We start from the raw sequence: 16340 nt of genomic DNA, 5'->3' as shown, positions 1-16340 counted from the left end.
TACTCTCCTCAACAAAATACAAAGTATTTTGGTGGGGTAAAGTGTGTGAGAGGCTTGTTTAGTTTCCTATGCTTTATCCCTCTTCTAGGGATAGCGGAAGAGCTTCAGCATGCAGAGCTGTCAATGCAGCAGTTCTCATTAGTGCTATAGTTTGCTTAGAGAAAACTTCACATTTGTCAAACCTGTTTCTTCTTAGGCGTTTTGGATTGGTGGGACTCTACAAAGGCCTTGAAGCAAAGCTCCTGCAGACAGTCCTCACTGCCGCACTCATGTTCCTAGTCTATGAAAAACTGACTGCCGCTACCTTCACAGTCATGGGATTAAAGCATTCACAGAAGCACTGAGAAAGTGATCTCTGCAGCACAATGAGCATGGAACTAAACTGGGGGTCTGGAGAGGGAGGTCCAATATCTGAGGACAGGCTGGGTAGCAAAGAATTCTCTCTCTAAGGTCACTTCCTTCTCCATTACTTTCCATTCTTATTGTCTCCATCTTGGACGCTGCGTGAGAAGAAATTTAGAGTGAAGTCCAGTAGGATTTGCTGCCAGTCCTCTTTGTGGTGGCTTGTTCACTGTATTGACATTTCGCAACCCGATTGTGTTAAGAAATTAAATGGAAAAGATTATTTTAGCACCTAAAATTAAGATTTGTTAATTACTGGAGTGGTTTGGTTGGCTCTTTTAGGGGGAGGGAGTACTTTTACTGCACTTAATTTTCCTTTTTTTCCAACTTGCTATCAGCCATTCTCCTCCCTGTACTGGCTGTCAGCAGCTCCCTGTCAGGTGTTCATCTCACCTGATATTTGTTCATTAAAATAATTCATGCAGAACTGGGTTTCTGGCATAGTTTCCATTTAATTTCTGATTTTTTTTTCTGGTGGAGCATGACTGGATGTTATTCCAAATATCTATCAGAAGGTGAGACTTGTGAGAAACTAGAATGCTCATTTCAAAGGGCTGAGTGTGCTGTCCCTCGGAACACCCCCTCCCCCACAGTGAAGTTGGAACCCAAACACTGATTCTGTATAAATGGCAATGCACCTGGCTTTCTCAAGCCACTAGGTTGACCAGTAACTGAATATAGGGATTTCCATACTGTAGCAGGCATGTATTCTATCGAGTCTGGTACTCCAGCTCCTTTCCTCTTGAAACTAATTATTGATTCATCTAATCCAGTACTGTGCCTCAAACAGGAACCAATGCAAGGTACTTTGGAGAGGAGAGTAAATCATTCCTATAGCACACCTAATTGTAAATGTTGTTTTTCTTCCTGGCCTCTGCAGGTGGTCAGTTTGTGCCATGAAGCATGAGATGAGGTAATTGTTGTCCCAGCTAGTGTAACTGCACATGCTCTTCTTACTTATTTGTATTGTTGTGTAGTCTTAGTTAATGAAATTCTTTTAAGCCCTATTATAGCCTTTGCAATGCTTGCAGCAATAGCATTTTAATATGTGATCTCATAATCCAGGTAAAATCATGCTGGGTCAGTAGTTGAATAGCAAAGACCTCTGGGGAAAAGTCAGGTACTGCAGGAGGTAGCATTTAGTAAATGGCACACTTGAGGCAGTACTGATCCCATCCCTGGAGTGTTAGGGGAATGCTGATCTGCCATCTTATGGATGAGAGTGAAAATTGAGGCCTTGACTGCCTAGCACTCTTTGTGAGAGTAGTAGAGTAAATCCAGCCCAAATTCTGACATGGATAATTCTATTCTGCCTATTTAAATTCCCCCTTCAATTATAAGTGGATAATTTTTCAGTGGGACAACATCTTAATAAAAATTGTCTCATGAACTACCTCTCCTTCCATTCATGATTGCAGGGACCACTTCCACTCCAGTTTGCATTTATAGTATCCCTCTGATAATTACAGAAATTCCTTACATAGGCAGGTGATATTAGTGGGGTATTTAATATTTTAAGCTTCTTTCAATACAATTTAGTTGCTGGAATCAAGGAGAAGAACCAGCATCCTGTGATCTGTTACTCCCTGTAGACCACCTGTTAGTGTTTAACGGACCACTAGTGATCCACAGGTTAGAGTTTGAGAACTGCTATTGTGACAGATTTCTGTTACCAATCTGCCTGAGGCATCAGGTGATCAGGCTGAGGCCACAGGATCGTTTGGGGAGGAGATGACGAAACACACCAAGTGTCTGAGTTTTAAAGCTTTATTAATAAAATAATAAAATAACAGCAGAGAGTGCTGGGGGAGGGGTTCCCCACGTCACTCAGGGAAAGAAAGAAAGCATTAGTGCCCCAAGCCCTAACCCACTTTCATACTCACACCTGCAGTACCCAAGGCTGGCTAAGCCTGGGTGTAACTTAAGAAGAAAGGGGTGGGGGGGGGAGTTCTTGTCCTGGGCCCAAGTCGTCCGGGGTCCACTGTGATCTCCAACGTGCTTTGGGTCTCAGGAGGGCTTTCAAGTCCTGGGTTCTTTTGGGGGTGTTTTCGTTCAGGGCCCTCTGTTCCTGGTGCTCTTTGTACCAGTCCAAACCGGCTTTCTGTAGCCTTCTCAGCTTTCCCCAAAACACACCGGCGGCTGTGAGACGGTTATTTTTCCCTCATTGACCTTGTTGGCTCACTCCTTTTCGCGGCCCCTGCAATTTATTCAGCCACTCATCTTTCCCACGGCTGGTCAGGGGAGGGGGTGGACTCCCCTCCCCCCCCCCCTTCTTTCTTGGCAGGTAGCAGAGTGTGTGCAGTGGCCTTGGGCTGGAGTCAGCTCCTTATCTTCCAATGTAGCTGGAACATCAAGTTAACCCGTTCTTTTCTCTTTTCATCGCCCTCCAACCTTTCGTCACCTGTAAAGAAACCTTTCGTTCCACACTTAAACCTTTAACCCTTCCCAAAATGCCTTGCAACGCTTGCAACAGTGTTAGCAACATACAATGCTGATCTGCCTCCCCAGGGGACCCCCTGAGGGAGGCGGCCACTGCGTTGTGACACTATCTTCACTTCCTGCATTAAATGATGGTGTATTGCTGTGCATTGCTAAACAGTTGTCGTGGCACAACCCAGAACTGGCTGTACTTTAGTGGTATACAGAGACATTCATATATTCAGTATTTGTACAGTCAGTGAGTTTGTATAGTGCTTTGGAATTCACTTAGCTGAAAGCTGCAGGTAATAAAATTAAAACCAGATAGTGCTTTCCAGTCAATAACTCCTTCTTACACATACCTAACAACAGGACACTGCTTTCATTTTCCTAACAGCTAAGTCAAGTAAACCAACTGAACTCTTCAGTCTGGTGCACATACTGCAAGGGAAAAGGAGCTAGGTTTACTTCAGCCTGCCCAATCGCAAAATGGCTTGCTCCATTTGAGGGCTGCTAGCATAGGAGTATGTCTCATTTCTCCCTTTTGAAGGCAACTGCAGTCAGTTGCTGATCCCACTCTACTTCCTTGCTGATTCCTGCAGTAAAGGCTAGCACCTCTGATCCATTTATAGTAAACCAGATGAACCTTTTTCATTGTATATTCACCCCAACACATGCATCTGCAGATAAATGCTAAAAATAGCAGTGTAGACCTTCAGGCTCAGGCTGGAGCCTGGACTCTGAGATCCACCCCTCTTCCTGGGTTTCTGAGCATGGTTCTTTAGCCCAAGCCCAAACATTTACACTGCTATTTTTAGCCCTGTAATGTGAGCCCAGGTTAGTTAACCCTGGCTCCGAGACTCACTGTCATGGGACTCGTTTGCAGTGCAGACATTCCCGGAGAGATGCTTATGTTACTTATACATCTTGTGAATTCCTCTCTTCTTAATTTTTATTTTACAATAACTCCTCACTTAACATCCTCCTGGTTAATGTTGTTTCGCTGTTAGGTCGCTGACCTATTAGAGAACATACTCCTTTCAAGTCCTGCAATGTTCCCTTATAATGTTGTTTGGCTCCAGCCATCTGCTGGGTACCGGGTCGGAGTACGGGGGCTTGCCCTGTTCCGCCCACCTGGCACCCCTGCACCCTGACCCTGCTCCCTGGGTGGAATGCCAGGTGGGCAGAGAGGGACAGGAGCCCCAGGCAGGTATTCAACTTAATTTTTGTAAAGGTCTGTAACATATTGTCCCCAACCTAGGATATGTATACAAAATGAATGATTAAATTCTAGCTATCAAAGCTAGTCTTGCTCCTTTACATGTATATGTTGTCTCTTCACTGGATGACATTTACCAACTACAGTTCAGTTCAAGGGTAACTGGCTGTTGCTTGGTGTGTAATTAAATATTTCTATTAGTATCTTGAAATTAATACAAACAGAAAATAATACAATTGAGGACAAGAAGATAGAATTAATGAGGTCATACATTTCCACCTCTGCTTGCAGTGACCTCCCTCTCCAAAAACCCTACATTATAATACTGAAAAGTAAAGTAGAAGGGCCTTGTGATGGGGTGTATGAGTCTCAGAGGCCCCCTGCAGGAGGCCTCACAGTTCTACCACTCCTCATCCCAAAAAGAATAGTGGAGGTGGGTCCTCCAAGCTGCCTAGCGGGGCTGTGTGGGATGCAGCCAATCAGGCTCCCATAAGGCTTGTATAAAAGGAGCTGCAGGGCCAGAGTGAGTTCAGTCTACTGGCAGTGAGTGGGGGAGCAACGAAGGTGCTCTGAGTCTTGGCTGGCTGCTGGGCCTCAAAGAAGATAAGGGCAGGCCATGGGGAAGTGGCCCAGGGCAACATAGTTAAAGGGATGTGGAACGTGGCTGCTACTTAGAGGGATCGTGGAAGTAGCTATGACCTGAGAAAAGGAGTTTAAACAAGCCCAGGAAAGGGGCAGTATCTGGAACTGTGTTACACACACTGAAGGGGGGCGAGCTGAGAGCATGTCTACACTACAGAGTTAAGTTGAAAATGCAAGTTGACATCCAGCTGCTGCAGTAATTAAGTTGGTCATGCGTGTCCATGCTCATTGTGTCAGTGGAGTGTGTCCTCACTAGCTGTACTTGCATCAATGCACAGAGCAGTGCAACACTAATTGAACACATTCTGGGCCGGCTCCAGGGGTTTTGCTGCCCCAAGCAGCCAAAAAAAACCCCAACAACAACAACAACAAAAAAAAGCAACCACGCCATGATCGCGATCTGCGGCAATTCAGCGGGAGGTCCTTCGCTCTGAGCAGGAGTGAGGGACCCTCTGCCGAATTCCCGCCGAATACCTGAACGTGCTGCCCTGCTCCGGAGTGGCCGCCCCAAGCACCTGCTTGCTAAGCTGGTGCCTGGAGCCGGCCCTGAACACACTACACTAATTGAAGTCACAGCACCTTTCTATAGTCATTTTATTGAGCATCTAAAACTAAATCCAATTGTTTTCCAAAGTATTGGGGGGAACAAGGGATGGGTGAGGGGTGAAGAATCCATGCCTACCCTATCAGATGCCTTTTCAGTATGGAGAAAAATGATTGCACAGAGCTCAACCTCTTGTGTTAATGCCAGAATACCAATAAACTGGAACAGATCACCCACCTCATACCTTCTCCCAATAAAGCCTACTTGATTAGGATGGATGAAGCAGTGTAGAATAACTTCCTACCTTTTTAATGGCAGAGAAAATTTTGCAGTTTGAATTAATGCTATAGGAGTGTTAGAGTTATCTATAGGCTTGTTGAGTTTGAATAGAACTGATCTGAAAGCTGGCTGTAGAGTAGGGGGCACTCTTCCATGGCATTGGCATGTCAAGAATCATCATGTCTAGCTGATTTTAAAAAGACTGATAAAATTCTGTAGGAGAAACTATCAGATCCCAGGGTCTTCCCTGCCTCCATATTTTTTGTGGGCATCCTTTATTCCTAAAGCTTCTGATTTTATGTTTTAACCAATAAACACCAATAAAATACATACAATACAGCAATAAATAAATCAGTTTTTATCCAATAAGCACTGGAAATGGTGGTTTATATCTAAGTCAACACAGCACAGTAATGTGGACTACAGGGATGTCATTTCTAAAGCACACTAACATGTGCATTAATTGGTCTGTGTAGACCCTGCTGGTGTGCACTAAAGGTTCTCTAGAGCAGTGGTTCTCAAACTTTTATTTTCCCAAACCCCCTAAAAATTGCTGAGGGTTTCGGCAGACCACTTAATCTTTCCAAATGTTGTGTGTACTGTTAGCTAACTATAGTAACTCCTCGCTTAATGATGTTGTTATATTCCTGAAAAATGCTACTTTAAGTGAAATGTTAAGCAAATCTAATTTCCCTATAAGAATTAATGTAAGTAGGGGAGTTAGGGTCCAAGGAATTTTTTTTTTTTGCCAGACAAGACATTAGATACATATACAGTATAAGTCTTAAATAATTTTAAACAATTTAATACTGTACTGACCAATGAGGATTGTGAAACTTGGTTGAGGCAGGGGCATAGCGGGGTCAGGGCGTGGGGCTTGCCCTGCTCTGCCTGGCGTTCCTGCCGGGGAACAGGGTTGGGACCTTGCCCACTCCCCGGCTAGAATGCCAGGTGGGCAGAGTGGGGTAAGCCCTCATGCCCCGACCCCACTCCCCGGATAGAATGCCGGGCAGGCGGCAGGAGCACTGGGCGGGCGGAGCAGGGCGAGCCAAACAACCTTATAAGAGAACATTGCGCCAATTTAAACAAGTATGTTCTATAATAGATCAGCAGCCTAATAACGAAACACTGTTAACTGGGACAACTTTAAGTGAGGAGTTACTGTATTGTAAAGCGCTTTGGATAAAAACATTTTTAGTTCTACAAATAAAAGCACACAACTCATTTTAATATCAGTAGCCTTACCTTTCTAATGCAGTGGATATTCCATCTTTCCCCTGCCACAGCAGCCCCTGAGCTGGGGCTGGGAAGGAGCGGGGTCTCTCCCCAGCCATGGCAGCCACAGATCTGAGGTTGGGAAGGAGGGCCATCTCTTCCCGGCAGCCACAGCCCTGGGGCTGGGGAAAGTCGCATCTTTCTCTAGCCACCGCAGCCCTACATCTCCCAAATTCCCCCCACCCCCTCTTCTCACCCCACTGCCCCCTCCCACCTACCCCCTATTTGCCCCAAGGTCACCACCTCATCTTACATGTGTTTTCTCCAGGGTCAGGGCACCTAATTAGTGGAGCCACACGTGCACAGCTCCACTAATTAGATGGGTAGTCCTTCATTCTCTTGTGTGCAGTTGTCCAGGCACGCACCTTAGAGGGAACTATCCATGGACCACCTGAATGGAACTCACAGACCACGGACCACAGTTTGAGAACCTCTGCTCTAGTCACTTTACCATAGTGCTGTTTGAAACAGTATTACATTAAAGTGTGCTAGTGAACATTACAATGAGATTACTCTTACAGTATATACTGCTGTAATGAGTGATGTGTATAATATGCATTACACATTACAGTATGTATAAAGAGAGCCCCCAAACCTTCCGATTTTTGGGCCTCTTCATAAAACTCAATTGCTAAAAAATAAACAAGGAAAAATAGAAGCCCTCTTTATTCCCTACAATTCACGGGGGGGCAGGGCTTCAGAGAAATCCATTTAGTCTTTGGCTAATTTACAGCATGGTAATATATCCACAACATTATCAAGGTCCTCATTTGAGAGGAATGGATCAATTGTGTAGAATGCAGTACAAAATTCTGCTGAGAGCCAGATCCTTATCTCATGTATCCTGGCCTAACTCCATTGACTTCAGTTTATGACAGTTTATACTAGCTGAGGATCTGGCCCTGGGTTCTTATCCTTGGTGTGAAGTGTGTCATAGGATTCTTAAACTGTAGTAATTAGTCTGTCCTTGTTTTGTTAAATCAATGTGTTACAAGTTTCTTCGACTTTCCTTGGATGCTTAACAGGATTGCTGAAGCCTAAATGCAGTTAATTCAGCCTGGGTGATTGTGATGGTACAGCAATACACCCCTGCAGTGTCTCCTGCTGGTCATTGGGAATTAGCTCTTTTTCCAGGCTCCAGAGCACCCCCTACAGGCCAGTGCCCCGCTGCCACTAGCCCCCCCATGTCCCTCCTGGACCCCAGTGCCCCTTTACCTGGGGGCTGCCCCCTGGCAACACCCCCATCAGTCTCTATGAGTCTCCCCTCTCTGGGAACCCCCAACCCTCTAATCCCCCTCTTGCCTCAGTGTGGGCTACTGCCAGTCATGACTAAGCCCCTGCTCCCTGGGCAGACTGCAGTGTAAAAGCCACTCATCACAGGCAAGGGGGTTCAGACCTGCTGCCTTCATCTGCCTCCCAGTACCTCTGTGGGCCTTGGACCAGGCCCTGCAGCCTGAGGAGTTGCCAGCCTGGAGCTTCCCCTGCTCCTCTGGCCTTTCCCCAGCCCTACTTCACTTCCAGTACCCTTCATACAAGCAGTCAGGCCCTGCTCTCTCCTAGCCTGGAAAGAGAGCCTTCTGGGCTGCTGGCTTACAGCCCTTTTATACAGACCAGCTGTGGCCAGATTGGGGCGTGGTCCAGCTGCAGCTACTCTGCCAATCAGCCCAGCTTTTCCCCTGCCCCAGCCCTTTGCCACAGCTGTTTTAAGCCCTTTTGAGCAGGAGCGGGGTGGGGGGGGCCATCCAGCTACAGTGATATACTTAATATCTAGTTTCACAAGCTTTCCAGGAATGGGGAGAACTATTAATTCTTTCCATTTAATTGGGAAATCTGTCAAAATTAAGTTGCTGGGGTTGTTGTTTTTTGTTTGTTTCATTGGGTGTAAATGCTGCTTTTCTTCCCCTGAAACAAGCTTTCATAGTTTCCCTCAGGGTAACTTGTAAAATTGCTAATGGGCTGTTCATATTCAAGTACAAGTTTCTGTTTCAAGAAAGTTTTCTTGACTATCTTCTTTGATGGGATAAAGCTGATACAGGCTTGTCTAGGGTTTAAAAAAAAAAGGGGGGAACGTTAATCACCATGCGATCCCTCTAGCACACCTATAACACCCCATCTGTCCTCATACAAGGGTTCCCAATGGTGCACAGATGTTGCAGCCGTCATTTGGATTACATTTGTTTCAAGCCAGGCTATCTCCTGAGAAGTCTCCATTTCCAGGTCTCCACTGGTGGAGATCACTGGTGTAATTGTCCCAGCAGTACAAATAATCTTCCTAGTTGCAGGTTGTGGCCTGTCTAGTCTACTTTCTGCACTTTGCTACACCTGGGTGTAGTGGACAAACACTGGCATGCTCTAAATCGAGCGAGAGCTGGGATGGCAGACTGGTGACAATATGACCAGGGCCACCTAGACCGGGGCGGGGGGGGAAGTGGGGCAATTTGCCTCAGGCCCTGCAGGGGCCCCCACGAGAATATAGTATTCTATAATATTGCAACTTTTTTTTATGGAAGGGGCTCCCGAAATTGCTTTGCCCCAGGCCCCCTGAATTCTCTGGGCGGCCCTGAATATGACCAAGTGGAAGCTGAGGAATGACCCCACATGTATGTGAAGAGTATAGGCAAACACTTGAATGCTGCCTGATTCAATGCTCCCTGACCTGTCAACATCTTGTACTCCTGGGGAATTGTGTGTGAAAACACCAAGTCTTGGCTGTAGTTTTGGAGTGACAAGCTGTGATGATGACACCAATATTGCCCAAATTGACCAGAAACCATGTGGCTGTACAAGTAGTACTGGCACTCAAATGCACACTGTTTTCACAACAATCAACTAATTCAAACTCATCCAGTTCTGTTGTTGCCTATTCCAGTCCTGGGACTAAGCTGAACAGAGATTGGCAATTGTATATTGATTCTGTGAAGTGTGCAAATGGGAGATTGAAGTGAGAGACTATTTCCCCATCCAACTCTTACTCCTTTCCATGTATGTGCTGGGTAACTTGTGTGGCAGGAGGTCAAAGGTGAACATAGTAACCCACTGCGTCACAAGGCCCACACTATACAAATATGAGATCACGGTGATAAATGAACCTCTGTGTGGTTTGACACATTACCAGGACCCTGTCCATAAAAGTGATTGCCCCTGTGGACCTAGTGTTGGTATCATCTAGAGGCTCCACTTGTGGTGCTAAGTAACAGATTCTCTCTGAAATCTTCCCTCTTTGTTTCCTTGGACAGAGGGCGATTCAGATACAGAGGATCTGACAGCCTTTCAGCTCCTTTATTGCCCCCCTAAAGATGAGCTGGAGGGGGTGATGCTGCTTTGACACTGCATGGAATACAATTTGAAACCATTTCAACAAGATAATTCAGAAGGCAGCTGGTTGGCATAGCAACTGCATTTCCCATGGCTGGTAATGGTGTTTTATGTTGCCCTTCTTCCCTTCCTTTAGTCCTAGCAGGAGATTTTTGGAGGAACACCTGCCCCCACCACACACATACACACACAATTTCAGAGACAAATATATTGTTTAACTTCCCCTGGGTTGGCAAATTCATGTTAAATCAGAAACTAAACACCGTGTGTGTGCATGAGAGAGAAAGTGAAAGGATCTCCCCAAAAGAGGGGCTGAGTCGGTGTTTTGTGACTCCTGAGGAGACAATGTCAGCATCATGACATGTTACCCTACTTGCCTCCATTCCTAATTTCATCTCTTTCTGTTCACTAGCCCATGCATTCCCTGTGCTCTTCAACTATGACTTCTCACTTTCCTCCCCATATCTGTCCACAACCAATTCTACAGTCATCCATCTTCTAGCAATGCCTCCTTGAACTCCCTCCCTCACCTGGAGCAGGCTTTGAGGAGGTAGGATATTAGGAAGGGATGAATGAAACTTCCTTCTCTCCCCTCTTCCTCTGATTACTCCCTCTAATCGGGGGTGGGGGGGCACTTGACCCTGCATGCCTCCCCACGCATCACCTCTGCTGGCTCTGTATCTACCTCACAACTCCCAGCAGAGAGCAATTATTTCCCATGTTGAACTCCGTTGGGAGGATGAGCTGGGCTATTGTTATGTTGCAAGATGTTAATGAGTACCACTGAACAGCTAGCAGCATGTGTTCCCCCTTTCCCCTTCCAATGTTCCAAATGTCCCCAATAATCAATAAGGTTTTGACCACTGATGCCTAGAACATTCCCTCAGATTTTGGAATTTATTGGATGCCGCATTCAAAAGTTATTGCATCAAAAAGTCAGCCAACTAACAAACGTTTTTTCCAGACCTGTACTGATCTAGTTAAAAATGCAAAAACACAAATGTAATCCCAGGTCAGGAGCAACCAAGTCATTACAATTTGAAGGCTGTTTGGTGGCCTGATGTGAAATTAGTTGTAGGGAAGAGGAAAGGTACTGCCTTTCAGTTCCTAAGAGACAAGTGTCCACATAATAAGAGCCACCCCCACACTTGGCAGTACTTGACACCCAAGTTGGCAATGTTGATAGAGAAGCCAAAGATTGTTAGTGTAATGGAGACTGAACTCCATTTGTACCCCATAGAGAAGGTCCCACACAAAACAAAGCACGTATGCAGGAGGGGAACTAAAGGCACTGCTTCAAATGCTGTATTCTGTGGATAAAATGTGACAGCCTCCAGGGGTTGTCAATACAGCATTTTTCTTGAGCACTAAATTAACTTTAAGGGGAACATATTGTGCTTAAGGCTCAATTTACTGTTCCTTTCCATCACTGAAGTTTGTACATTTGTTTCTACTGTGCCACTTACTTCCATCTCTATTGTAGGAGTTTTCCCTATTGTTTGATATTTAGCATCAATTTTGCATGGTATTCAGCAAATGTTTGTGCATACTGTTGTGTGTTTGAATTTAATAACAATTTGAGATTAAATAATTCCATTTGAGCCTGTTACTTGACAAAGATTATTAATCATTGATTAATACAGCACTATATAGAATACAAAAGAAGAGATAGATACACCAAAGGTGTTAATGTAAGGTAAAGAGATGACCTCTCTCAGCCTGCATTCCCCACAATAACTTCTAAACACTGGATTTATAGTTTATTACAACAATCTGTAACCCATTAACCCCCTTTTTTTGTCCTGTGACTTCATAGGCGTTAATGGTCCACTCTACTTTGAATAAAAACAAGGAGGAGTCCTTGTGGTACCTTAGAGAATGATACAGACTAACATGGCTACCCCTCTGAAACCGGTCTACTTTGAATGGTCCCTTACAATATGTGCTAACTACTTATGCTAAACAACCTGTTCCATCTTGCATGGATGAACCAAAGCCAGAATTGCTAAAGCAAGTATGGCCTTTGGCAGACTTTGTGCAAATGTGTGGGAGGGTAGAGGCATCAGTCAATAAACAAAACTGAAGGTCTACAAAGCCATTGTGTTGCCAACTTTGATGTATGCATGTGAAACCTGGATGGTGTACAGACACCATGCTGTAAAGCAGAATCACTTTCATAGGGTCTGCCTGAGGAAACTGGTGAGGATAAAATGACAAGACAAGGTTCCAGGTACTGAGGTTCTCATATGGGCAGATATTCCAAGCATCCATACTCTGATGAATTCATAGCGAGATGGGCAGGCCATGTCACCAGAATGTCAGATGAGCAACTGCCAAAAATCTTTTACTGCGAGCTAACAGTGGGAAGGTGCTCTCAGGGAGGCCAGAAGAAATGTTTCAAGGAGTCCAAGTTATACTTGTGGCATTTCAACATTGACCTAGAGTTTTGGAAAGATCTCGCTCATGATCATTCTACCTGGAGCTACAGTCTTCAAGCAGAGGAGAACTGCTGAGGCAGAGCAGAGCAGAGCACCAGCAGCGTAAATCTCATAACAGCAACATGTCTGCTGTTAATTAAGTAACCCATAGCGGCATCTCTTGTTCTGTGTGCCACAGACTGTTCAAAGCTCAAATTGGCTCAATAAGCCACTTGTGTGTTCACAGAAACCAAACCAACCAGTGATGTCATGGTCATCTTCAAACTCAACGGATGAACACCACTACCATTTGTTTCTCCCAAATGTTTCTAGTGTTTTGAATTAAACAGTTGTACCAAAAGCAAACAAATTAGAAGTTTCAAGTGATCTGAATAAAAGTCAGTTCCCTTCTCCATCAGGTTTCACTTGTAATTATCTATGAGCCTACTATTTCTCCATTTGCCTGAAGAATCTTCCCAGAAAAACAAGCTTGACAAGGCCTGAACTTCTGCTGTAAAGGATAGGTAATAATTGGAGATATACCTATCTCCTAGAACTGGAAGGGACCTTGAAAGGTCATTGAGTCCAGCCCCCTTCCTTCACTAGCAGGACTAATTTTTGCCCTAGATCCCTAAGTGGCCTCCTCAAGGAATGAACTCACAACCCTGGGTTTAGCAGGCCAATGCTCAAACCACTGAGCTATCCCTCCCCTAAGGACATGCAAGAAAAAAAAATCCCATGGGTTGGGGGAAGGACCTTTTTCAGGTCATTTTTATTTATCATCAAAATGCAAAAATGGGCACCCAAGAAATCATCCCCTGGGCTGGGACCCCTTGGCCCTGCATTTAGGATTGGATGAGTGCTAACCCCTAGGCCAAGAGGCCTCAGCCTGTTTATTGGCCCAGTCCACACCCAGGAGGCCTGAGCTATTGCATGTTTAGTTGCCACTCTGCAAACCAGGATGCCTGAGTGATAGATCCATGTAGATGTGGAGTCCCCAACGCTGCCAAGAGCAGATGTTCTGACCCTGAAATGCAGGAACTATACACTAATATGCCAGGTGAGGTTGTATTTTACTCCTTTCTTGAGAAAACAGCTTGATATAGGACTTATGGTTTTTTTTTTGTTTTACATTGTACTTTTAGCCCTGATCCTATGATGTGGCTAAGGAGCCCTTTATGCAAGCACTGAAGGGAATTGTAATAATGGCTTGGGGGTCATCTCTGTCTGGTCCCTGGTATGTTAAAAGCCCACAGGCTGTTCTCTGATAAATTGGCTGCCAATGGCAGCTGGAGATCAGAAAGTAAAAAGGAGCTTGGCTACACTCAGTTTCTCCTAGCAATGCCCCTGACACCAATAGCTGGTGGGGGAGGTCCCTTAGGCAGCTCTGTAGGAACTCTATCACACAAGAATTCCTTTACTCTTGGGAAACCTTCACCTGGCTTGATATGCTCAGGTTAGTACTGCTTTGTAGCAATGGACAGTGCAAATCAGCTCTAACATACCAGAGAAGCAGGGCATTTTTTCTTTAAATTCCCCACAGTTGTAACACTGGTGCAGCTCCATCAGTAGCAGTGATAGTGGAAGTTCTCATGTAGACAAGGTACCAGCTGCTACTAGCATTGCTAAAACCTCTCTCATCTAGGCCTGCTCCAAACAGGGTAGATGACATGCCAGCCTATTAAACCAGTACTCTCACAGTTGGTGGAACAGCAACAGTGGGAAATAGCCTGCAGACACAGCACCCAAGAAATCAACTGTTGGGGCTATATTTTTTAAAGATTAATCTTGTTCCTGCTTTCTTAATTCTTTCCTCTCTTCCCCAGGATGGTAGCAGGTGGGTTTATTATTTTGTGGATGGAGCATTTCTGTGTCTAAGACCTACTCTACACTTAAGATTTAGGGTGACATAGCTACTGTGCTCAGAGGTGTGAAAATCCACATCCTGAGTGGCATAGTTATGCCCAACCTACCTCTTAGCTAGCATTGCCTGGGGAGGTGGTATTCCTACAGCAACAGAAAAGCATGCAGAACCACCTGGCTGCCCCTGAGCCTAGGAGCTGCAGGGACATGCCGGCTGCTTCTGGGAGCCACCTGAGGTAAGCACCAACTGGCCAGAGCCTAGAGCCTGCACCTGGCCCCAGCCATGAGCCCCCTCCCACACCCAAACTCCCTTGCAGAGCCTGCACCCCAACCCACGGCCCCAGCCCTGAGCCCCCTCCTGCACCTAAACTCCATCCCAGAGCCTGCACCCAAACCTCCTGCCCCAGGCTCAGCCCAGAGCCCCCCCCCACACACACACACTTTGAAGTCCTTGGCCCCAGCCCAGAGCCTGCACCCCAACCCCCTGCCCCAGCCTGGTGAAAGTGAGTGAGGTGGGGGAAGCAAGTGATGGAGGGAGGGGGGATGGAATGAGAAGGGGCAGGGCAGGGATGTGACCTTGGGGAATAGGCGGGGCAGGGCAAGAGTGTTTGGGTTTGTGCAATTAGGTAGTTAGTAACCCTAATGTAGCCATAGCGTTATTCTGGAAAGCTAAAGAAGATGGGTAGGAGGTCTGGGGACAGTGGCTTAGAACTTTAAGTGTCAAGTGTAGCTGTCCACCATTGGGTCCTGAACTGGAGCCTTGCAGACAGGGCAGGCCCAGAGGCTATTACAACACCAGAGCCTTTCACCTAAGGTAAGAGGCCTGCTGGAATAGACCGTCAGTGCTCAAGGGCGCAGCCCCCAAATCCCTGTACAGAAGATGAAGGCTGGACACCCTTGGGGTGGGAGTGCTGAAGGGCAGGTGTTTTCAAGGGGGGAGATGACCCGTTTGACCACCAGGTGGCATTGTTGGCCATTGTGCACCTTCTACACCCTCAGATTTTTGTTCCCAGATTTCTAATATCTATTTATTGCTTAAACAACACTTGTTTTCTAATATTCATCCCATTTTACCCTTCACCCTCCCTTGAGCTGGTTACTGGCAGGTTTCAGTTCATTTGGCTTCTGTACCTCTAGTAACCTGCATAAGTTTTACAGAGAATGTGGGAGAGGTAATATCTTGGACCAACTTCTGTTGGTTAGAGAGACAAGCTTTAGAGTTTCCAGAGAGCTCTCCTTCAGGTTTTTCAAGCAGTTTGGTTAAAAGGTGAACTTATATCATGCATTCAACCCCTCACCACACCCCTCCCTCCCTCCCTGGAGTAAAAAGCTCTATTCACTGGTGGAAGTCAGAGGGACTCCAGGTTCAGAGCTGTTGCAGATATTCAGTTCAAGAGGCAGCAGATCCATGGCTACATCTCTCTTCCCCAGCTGATCACTCCTGTGGTCTCATGTAGATTACTGCAGGCTCTGTGCTAGCAGTTTCTTGTAACACAGCTTCTCTGATTCCAAGGGAGGGTGTCTCTCCCAGCCTTGCTGCTTCACTGCTCACATTTGGTACAAACTACTTTCTCTCCCTCCTTCTCCATCAGTTCCCATAGACATCACCTAGATACAGTAAAGGAGATATAAATTAACCTTTTCCCTGCCTGTCAGCTATACCAAGACTGCAACTTGCATTTGCTGGTATTGCTACATCTGTGGAGGTGCTGGTCAGCCAGAGAAGCTAACCTTCACCTGCCTACCTTCATTTTCATAGAAATTTTCACCAGGTGTTGGGACTTGGTCTCTTTAGCTGAACAGTTTCTGACAACAGCTTTTTTTACTCACTGCAACACTGGGTTCTACAAAGGAAAAAAGTTTTTACTTACTACTTTGTAGAGTGTGCATTGCCAAAGCAGCATGGGATTGCAACTACAAAGAATAAATAAATAAATAAAAGGATTGAAAAACCAAGCCAGCCAGC

At 45.7% G+C, this 16340-nt stretch overlaps 1 protein-coding gene across 8 annotated transcripts in view; it reads left to right on the top strand.

Annotated features, from left to right (window-relative positions):
* Positions 1-12926, top strand: part of SLC25A17 (solute carrier family 25 member 17) — a 73027-nt gene extending 60101 nt beyond the window's left edge. For 5 of the 8 annotated variants that reach the window (XM_039489551.1, XM_039489513.1, XM_039489489.1 and 2 more), the window contains one exon: positions 197-834. In XM_039489551.1, the coding sequence (XP_039345485.1) occupies positions 197-344 (148 nt within the window). In that variant the 3' untranslated portion in view covers positions 345-834. Of the gene's footprint in view, positions 1-196; positions 835-10015; positions 11696-11910 lie in introns of those variants that run through there. The other 3 variants (XM_039489533.1, XM_039489499.1, XR_005584953.1) reach the window with 2 other exon arrangements.
* The last annotated feature ends 3414 nt before the right edge of the window (positions 12927-16340 follow it).

This window comes from Mauremys reevesii, linkage group 1 (genome assembly GCF_016161935.1).
Source record: "Mauremys reevesii isolate NIE-2019 linkage group 1, ASM1616193v1, whole genome shotgun sequence".
Lineage (NCBI taxonomy): Eukaryota > Metazoa > Chordata > Testudines > Geoemydidae > Mauremys > Mauremys reevesii.
Note: the sequence above shows the minus strand (reverse complement) of the source record. Positions and strands in the feature narration are given on the sequence as shown.